The sequence below is a fragment of the Halyomorpha halys genome, unplaced genomic scaffold (assembly GCF_000696795.3).
Source record: "Halyomorpha halys isolate HHAL.00 unplaced genomic scaffold, Hhal_1.1 Scaffold461.1, whole genome shotgun sequence".
In the NCBI taxonomy this organism is placed as follows: domain Eukaryota; kingdom Metazoa; phylum Arthropoda; class Insecta; order Hemiptera; family Pentatomidae; genus Halyomorpha; species Halyomorpha halys.
In genome coordinates this window covers 623,796-633,105 of record NW_027105824.1, presented here as the reverse complement: position 1 = coordinate 633,105, position 9,310 = coordinate 623,796, and the positions used below count along the sequence as shown (strand labels likewise).

Here is a 9,310-nt window from a genome sequence, read left to right as displayed (position 1 = left end):
TAGTATTTTTTATCAAATTATTTATTTATATAGCTATTTAATAATATTATATTAAATTATGGATCCTTTAGACTATGTCTTTTTACAAAATGATATCTGTTATACAATTACATACAGAGCACATCCATGTATTGAATTTCTTCATTGAGTTCATTTTGGAATTGTTTGTTATAAAACTTTATTTACATATTAATTATGTTTTTTCCATATTTAATATGATTGTCAAATTGCTATCAATAGGCAGAGTGAGTTACAATTGAACATTTGAAAGTTCATCACAGAAAGCATATTCACTTTTGAAAAAGTACTTGAGAAACCTTCAGCTACCCAAGAATAGGATAACAGAATGAAATCTTAACAATTAAGGTCAGGATATATTTTAATGAGCCTAATTTCCGGAGACCTGGAACTGCATAAAAAATAATTTCTATTTGAATTTTTCTTCCTAATTATACAAAGATTTCATAAATCTTTAACATTCGATTATAGTTGTTTTATCAACTACTTTGAACATTTATACATTTATTGAATTTTTTTTATTAAAGTTTTGTTTGTAAAGGTTCAACTGTATTATATGTATCATTTTGTATATTAGTATCCATATTTATTTATCTCTTATTATTAAATTTGTGATTTATTGTTTTGATTAGAGAAAATTACTTAATTATATATTGTACTGTTTGACTTTTATACCAACAAAATTTAGAGAGTTACTTTCCCATCATATGAGATGAAATTCTATTTTTTTGTGGTGAAAATAAAAAAAAAAAAAAAGAATGAATGTATTGTAATTTTACAACTGTAATATAATTTTGTATCTTTTGCTGAAAGAATTTTCATATCTATGCTTGTACCAAGTCTCTGCATTTCTTATTCAAATACCAATTTCCAGTATGTGTTTCATTGGTATGTTTGTGGCCTTCTGTCCCTTTTCTTCTGAATAGTCTTGAATTTAGATTCTTGGAGTATAACTTTAAATCCACACAATAGCATGGCCTGTAAAACTAGTTGTTCATGTTTATCCTTGTGCTGCCTGAGATTTTGAGCCTGGTGTTTCTTCAGAACCTCTGGAAGCACTATGAGACAGCTAAAATATTTCTGTTTTATACTAGTATAATTAGTACTCTGTATGAAATATTTATTTTTTGTTTTTAATCATCATTAGTTTTATAACTTATATTTAATCATTATTGAAGTAATTACAGATTTTTACATTATTAGGTATTATAACATTATTTATTTGTTTTTTTGAATTATTGGTTATTTATTTTGATATCTGATTGCTTATAATTTATCTCATTTATCTAAAGATACTGCAAACTTTCAATTAAATAAAATCACCTGTTTAGGACTCCTGTCTTTTAATTTTTTTTTTAAAGTCGTATACATCTTTAGTTGATGAATTTTATCAGCTATTGTGTTCATGTTGGAAAAAATAATGAGGATGCAGTCATTTTATATTGTTAATATCTTACATAATAAACATCATTAATTTTCAACTTTCCGGTTTATATAAGTAGTACTAAATACAGACAAACTTATGACATCTTACCTCTGCAGAACAAATCCATTATATTTGATTTCATCCTAAAAATAAAAATATTATCAATACTTGGTACTTCAGCATTCACTGTTCTCTAAAATAGATTATCCTTGTGATTGTAATTATAATAATTATAGTTTGAACCTTCAGCGGTGAAGCTCACCAAAACCAATAAATTTCCCCTTATATATTAAATACATTACAAATATAATAATAATAAAAAAGGAAGGATTTCTAATATGCTTTACAAATTACATACCAGTGCTCACTAAGTAAATTTGTGGTCTAATTATGTTCAATCTTAATTGTAATCATCTGTTTTGTTAGTAATGGTTATCTAATTATTGAGTTATAATTTCAATTAATAATCCATGTGAATTATCTTCCCTGTAAATTTTTATACTTGAAAAATTTCTTAGAAAAAAGTCAATAGCTTGTTTTATGGTTTTGTCCTATTCTCAAGATTTATATTCATTCTTTCCTTTTTTCATGTGTGTCCTCATTTTCACTATGCTCAACTCTTAATTCATGGGAACTTTAGTCCCATCAATTATCAAAGGCTTCTCAAATAAAAACTAAACAATTATTGAAAGTAGTCCATTTTTCTACTTGATGTTATAATTACATTGTGTATACTGAGTTAGTTTTTCAGAAAATTAAGTATACTGATCAGGAATTAAGGGTATTCTTTGATATATTACTAGAAATACATTGTATAAATTATTGATGGAAAAAATCTGTTTCAGGCCCTTGAATCTAAACTGGCATCATGTAGAGGCAGCTCAAGGGACAGCATCTCACCAAGTGTAGGGGACTTAGCAGTGAGGGATAATCAGTATAGGTGATGAATGATCCGTTATTTTGTAGTTTAATAGTAGTCTGTTAAAGAGGCCATTGAAACTTAAAACAGACCTGCCTTCTACTTGAGACATTAGATAAATCTGTTATTTAAAAAGTAATATGTTTTATTTATTTATTTTATCTATTAATTATTTGTTAGAGCATTATCCAAAATTGCTTTGATCTAGAGAATCCTTAGAACCTTACTTGTGAAAATAGATGCAATTAATCAAGATGTACCTGGCTATTATTATTTTAATAATAAATAATTAGAAGTGATAGAAAGTATGCTAGAAAAAATGATTTTTTTTAAAAATGTAAATACATTAGATTAATTTAAAACGAAAACCGTAAGTAGGAATGTTAATAACAGCAGTAGACAAAAAAACAAGTTAATAATGTTTTTCTTGTTTGTTTATCCAGAGATTCGAGCCACCAAAACAAACATGGTTTAGTTAACAAGCGCAGATTTATTAAGCATTAATTGCAAGCAATTACAAGGATATAGAGTAAGTTTTTTTTTTTGTTTTTTAAAATTATTTTCAAGTTGCTTAGATTTTGAAATAAATATTAACATTCTGTGCTTTATCGAGCAAATTAATTAACCTTGGGTTACGCATTAGGTTTGGTGTACTGGTATTCTTCAATATGTAATCAAATTCTAAATTTTGCAAAACTAAAATCATTCATTGTCCCTCCATACTTTATGTAGGTTTTTTCATTATAAGTATTTTCTACATTCTTCCATATAAAAACATTTAGCTCATCTCAATTTAATGTATCCTTTATTTATTAAAGTTTTCCTTTGATCAAATCTCTTAGACCACGTTCAGAATTAGAAGCCATATTTCCTTTCTTTTATCATTGTGATTTAAAAATCCAAAACCATCTCCTAAATCATTGCTTTATTCAAAATTTCTGTAGACCTCTCTAGATTGTGAGACCCTGTTAGGAAAAGCTGAGAGTGGAACTTCTCAGATTATTCTACCTACATTTAGAAACTTAATGTCACTTAAATATTAATAAAATATAAATATAAATATTCATCGGCCATCCACTTACGTTTCATGTTTGTTTTTTCTGTTCAATAGATTAATCTAGTAATTTGTTGTATTATATTCCACTGAAAATTCTTTCACTAATCCTGCCTTTAAACTAAAACATATATTTTTAATGTTTTAAACTAGGTCGTCCATTATTAAACATCAATATTTTTCTTAAAATATCTTGCTAAATTATTAAAATTTTATTGTTGGAAGATTGTTTGGCAGTCAATAAAGGTACAAAATAGTAAAAAAAAATAATACTTTTTTTTAACTTAAGTTTTTTAAAACTATTTTGTACCTTTATTGACTGCCACACAGACTAGGAGCCTTATTGCTAAAATAAGCCTGTGCTTATATGACAAAGCACTTTATTCATGTTTTTGAAAATGTTAAATTCTGAATTTTAAATGTAGGGTCAACTCTCCATGGCATTAAATGTACTTTGGAGCAATTAATTTAGAGATTAATATATAAATTCAAAAAGAAAATGCAATGATGTTTGTATGTAGACAAACAAAGTTTGAGAGTTTCATCTAAAAGGTAAATATCTAAAAACAAAATGAGGCCCAGCGACTGCAGTGTTATTTAAAAATGTTTAAGTCTACTTTATTTATTTGTGTTACAAATAAAGGCTGATTGTACAATTAGCTTAACTAGTGAAATTTTGAATCCACCGATACCATATTTGTAGGATTTGAGGGTGCCTAGTATATAGGGATAACACTGTTAGAATTACCTCATTATGGTAAATTTTAGGAATTCAAATTGAAGGGTTTAATATGTTCTGTTACAATATTTATGTCTTGATGTCCGCATTGAAATCTTTACATCACTCCTGACACTGGACTGCATTTCAGTCCTGTATGGTTTTTCACTGGGTGAAGGGTGCCTCTGTTCATGGATTATCTTGAAGATGGTAAACTAAAGACCTTTCAATGTAGTGTGGTACACTATCTTAAAAATTCAATTTGTCTATATAATACATGTGATAGTTTTGGTAAAAATTTGATAAAAAAAATGTTCGTTTGAGGATGATTTAGTTTGAAATATCTCGAGTAAATAAATGGTATAGATGGACAAAGGTGTGGTTTCTATATATATATATATTTATAAAATCAGTATTTTGTATAGATTTCAATGGTGCATGATGGTTCGTAATTAATCGATTACGTAGTAGTAGTAATAATTTTAGTTATAATGGTTGTTATTTTCACAATAGATTTTTGTTTTTTACCCATTACTTATTGTAGTTATTAATGTCTGTTTATATTTCATGAAATTTCATTTTTCAGAGTAACATTTTTTAACTAGAGTATCTTCCATTTAAATGTAACATTTTTCCTCATATGCAATGAGCTGATTAATGGGAGACATTTTTTTTATAACATTACAGTTAAGGAACTTCTAGTTTTCTTTTATTTTATCTAGGCCTATAGGCTAGTTATTCTCTGAGATTCTGGTTAGAAGTTGATGTTGGAGACTTGGAAAATAGTTTTAATATCTTCAATTAATATCAGATAATAACACATAACTGAATGTCTCAAGTTTACCAGTTTCCAAGTTATAGGTCTGGGCAGAGGGGAAGGAACTTACAAATTTTTGGATTTATTTCAGTTTCTAACTTCTAATTTTTAAACAACACATCCTACTGAAACCTTCATTCTATAATTGTTTATAGAACATTAAATTATGCGTTGAAAGCGTTTAGTCCAGGAATACAGTCGGAAATGATGGTGCAAAAACAACTATTTTTACCAACTTAACCAAGACATCTTTATTTATACATGAAAATGGCTGTTCTGAATTAAAAATCTTTTGAATAAAAGCTCTAGAGCATAAACTTAGTGTTATTTCTGATCTAAAATATACAGTCACAGACAAACAAGTCACATTTTCACTCTCACTTACTAGTCTGTACGAATTCTAACCTACTTCCAGTGAAGGTATAAAATTTACTATCAGCAAACTTATTGCTTTTAGCTTAAAACTGAACGGAAGTTCTAAAAAGTAAAATTGTTAATGATTAACCCCAACAAATCAAAATTTTTGATTGATATAACATTTTTAGTTATTAATGGTTCACTGAAACTTGTATCCATGACAGTTTTGGCCATACGCCATGGCATTTGATGGAAAGAGCTCCCCTACCATTGGCCATCAGAGACCCCCTCCATCATATTACAGTCCAGGTGCTCCAGCATAAACTTATGATTATAAAAGGGCTATACAGACGACCTAGGTCCTTTCTACAGGAATTTTCTCAGCTTATCAACAAGTGTACCAAACGTACAAACCATTGGGTAGTGGGTACCTGAACATGCAGCACACTGTTTGGAACAATCACCAGAACAAAGGCAGGGGAAGAATAAATAGTACAGGACTATGGATCATGAGGCAAAATCGGTGGAAAATTCTCTTACTACCCAGATCAGAAACCTCATGAAACAATGGCAGACCACAATGTAGCATGGGAGGGAGATTACAGGAAATGCACGGCTACCACAGAAAATTTTGAAAACTACTCAAGACGAATACCAGGAAGAGAAGCTGCATGATACTTCAGTACGACAACAAACTCTTGACAGCTGAGGAGCAGGATACAAAGTTTGCGTATCACTATGGGAAAACGATCACCAAGCGGACAGGACCCCTAAATGAATTACCATCAGAGGACATTGGGAACAATTACATGTTTGTATCCCCGAAACAGCTAAAGGCCATTCTCCATCTTTCGTGGGGAAATAAGGCCCCAGGCTATGATGGGATACAAACAATAGTTATCCAGGGGAGGAATAGCTCATATGATAATCCTCTACAACTCTTGCCTCTGGTTGCGATACTTCCCAGAGGTATGGAAACGGGCTATCCTCTTCCTGCTTTTGAAACCCGCGAAGACTGAAACCCAACCAGCCAAATACAGATCAATTAGCTTACTTTCACACTTGGGCAAGGTTTTTGAGAACATTGTCCTCAATTATCTCTAAGATATTAGCTCAGAAATAGACCTGATACCACTAGAGCAGACTGGCTTCCAGGCTGGCCTCTGCCCGGGCCACCACCTGGCAAACTACAAGTGGAAATAAGCCTGAAGACGAAGAAGAACATAGCAACTGCTATAATCTCAATAGACTGCACGGAAGTGTTCGACTCTGTGTCTCATAGTCTGCTATGTAAGACACTACAGGACTACGGATTTCCGGAACAGCTCTACTCTTTGCTAAGATAGTTCCTACAGCATCAGTCATTTAGGGTACAAGTCGGTGAGGCAGTATAGTAGCACAGCGCTCACCTGTGGAGTTCCCCAAGGATCTGTTTTATCTCCAATATTGTTCTCAATATATACAGCTGAAACTTGCAGGGAAGTATAACAACGCTACTATAGCAGCGTACGCCGACGACATAGCTATTTAAAGTAGCTCAGTAAATGCAGAGGAAGTTCTATGGCAGGCGGAGGAGGCTTGTACCAATATCACTGAGAAACTAGAGAGACTCAATATTACAGCTAACCCCAAGAAGTATGGCTTACTTCATTACCAAGAGCAAAGACTGAACACATACATACAACACTCGACCAACCGACGGTGACAGAGTTCATCACGAGGAGGCGCATAAAATTCTTTGATAGCCTCCAGCACTGCACAAACCCATTATTTAGGACACTGACACCGACAGGATGGCCATAAAGATGGCAGATCCACACAAATAGCCTCAGACTAGACTGAGGACAAGTTAATGCACCATTTTGTTGTTACCTACACAACAAACCTGGTATGCCTTGACACCATTAGACTAACACTATAACACTACCTCTTATCCAAAATATCCAATTTCCTCAGCCCTCTCTTCAAATGTATTCCCAATGCAGTAAAAGAGCTTCCCCTCAACCTGTTTCTTAACCTCAACCCCATGCACCCATAGGACTTGAAAAAACAAATCTGTGAAAGTTTAGTTAGTTATATTTATAAATAACTTTTGCCCAGCTCTGACTACTGCTTTCCATTAAGACCATCTTTTACACTATCTAACATTTAAGACAATGTCGCTTGATGTTGATTTATGTTTACATTCTGATATTGACCATGTTTCTTTAAGTTCTTCCACTTTCACTACTCTGCTGATATTGGCACAATTTAAAAAAAAAAAAAAAAAAACTTTTATTTTTGTTTTGTATAGGACATATTCTGAAGATGGCACCATAGATATTTTTTTTGTTATTAGGTTCCCCAAACAGACTATCCCAAAGTAAGCTTTATTTTTAAAAGTTAATCTCAGACTATGGTACTCTCATGGAATATGTCCAGTCCAAAATAAAAAAATATATATTTTATGTTGTACCTCTTTTAAAGTAGTGATACGGTATATATTGGACAAAATCTACCAATTTGTTTGGTGCTTAAGGGTATATTTTGTTTTAAAAAATGAATTATGGTTTTTTTAACATAAATTACAGTTTTTGTTTTTCCTTTTTTCTAATTTGTGGACTAATGGTCTTTTTTTCCAATGTCTGATGGATACTTAGAGTTTGCTTTTCTCATACTATGGGGAATAGTAGTGTCAAGAATCATTCCTTGGGACTTTTGCAAAATAGGTGACTCAGGTAGAAATACCATTTACCATTTCAAACAGGATGCTGGGAACCTTGCCATAATGTCCTTGGCCATCACAATCTGTCAATTGATGTAAATATTCTCCTTTTAGGCTTTTTTTTAGTGTTCTCTCTTGTACTGGTTTTATTTTTTCCCTAATTTATTACCCAGATAATATTATCTGCAGTTTTGTTATGAAAAATGTATTCCATTATTCTCAGTGAATAAAAGATAGTTGCATTTAAAGAAAAATGTATTTTGAATCCATTAGATCATATTTTGATAAATTGTGTTAGTGCTTTAATTAAAGATTTTTGAAAAATGATTTTTTATTTGAAAAACCTATAATTAAGTAATATAGTTTTTTTTTTGTTTTTTTTATGATGTTCTATTTTAATTTATTGTGTTGTATAGCTTGAGCGATTGCTGTGTGCACGTTGTGACAAGATAAAGTGCATCTGCTCTACACCGATCCTTACAAATCTCAGCTGATAAATGTTTTGCCATGTATTGTAAATATTTTGTATCAAATCGAGAATATAATTCTTCTGTGATATGGCCATAAATACAGGCAATTGTTACATAATGGTTTTGTACATTTTTCTTTTCACTGTATCTTAATTGTAAATATATTAATTTTTATTTTTTACTCATTATTGTGTGTATTATTAGTTTCCCTAACATAATTAGTAGAGTATTGTTTGTTTTAATTTATTAAATAGGACATTTTATTTATTTTAAAAAAAATTTTAATTTATGTTCAATGCATGGGTTTGCATGTTTGTATCTACAAATGTTTTGGTTTTACTGACCATTGTTCGGTTATTGAAAAATAGTACTGTGTAAATCATATGTAATAAACAGTAACGTGAGTTGGAGTTTTATTTTACCCTCTTCCTAATTTCAATACTTAAAGTTTTTCCTTTTTATTATCTGAGAATAACCTATAAAGGTTTTTCTGGATTTTTTTGTTAAAGAGAAATAAAATTTTGTTTTCAATAATGGACCTTTCTGTTTCGAGTGTCAAGTGTGTAAAATTTATCAATATCGGAATAAAACTGTGTATTTATACAAAATTATGAACTTTTATCAAAAAATATGAAAAGTTTTCTGACTTCATACCCTCTGATACCTTGGTATGAATTATTCTCGTAATACTCTTTTAAGTTATTTTTGGTGAAGGTGACATTAATAGGTAATTTTGTTTATGTTTTATCATAATGTTTCATATGTACTTAACTATATTTATTTACAAATAATTAATTTTTCCTATATTATATTAGTAGTATTTTTTA

At 30.4% G+C, this 9,310-nt stretch overlaps 1 protein-coding gene across 5 annotated transcripts in view; it reads left to right on the top strand.

The window, feature by feature from the left end:
• Positions 1 to 9,310, top strand: part of LOC106683063 (Nuclear distribution protein nudE) — a 31,057-nt gene that overhangs the window by 20,831 nt on the left and 916 nt on the right. For 3 of the 5 annotated variants that reach the window (XM_014424280.3, XM_014424281.3, XM_014424278.3), the window contains exons 7-8: positions 2,290 to 2,384; positions 2,807 to 2,892. In XM_014424280.3, coding sequence (XP_014279766.1) covers positions 2,290 to 2,384; positions 2,807 to 2,867 — 156 coding nt within the window. In that variant the 3' untranslated portion in view covers positions 2,868 to 2,892. Of the gene's footprint in view, positions 1 to 2,289; positions 2,385 to 2,806; positions 2,893 to 8,429; positions 8,888 to 9,310 lie in introns of those variants that run through there. The other 2 variants (XM_014424279.3, XM_014424282.3) reach the window with 2 other exon arrangements.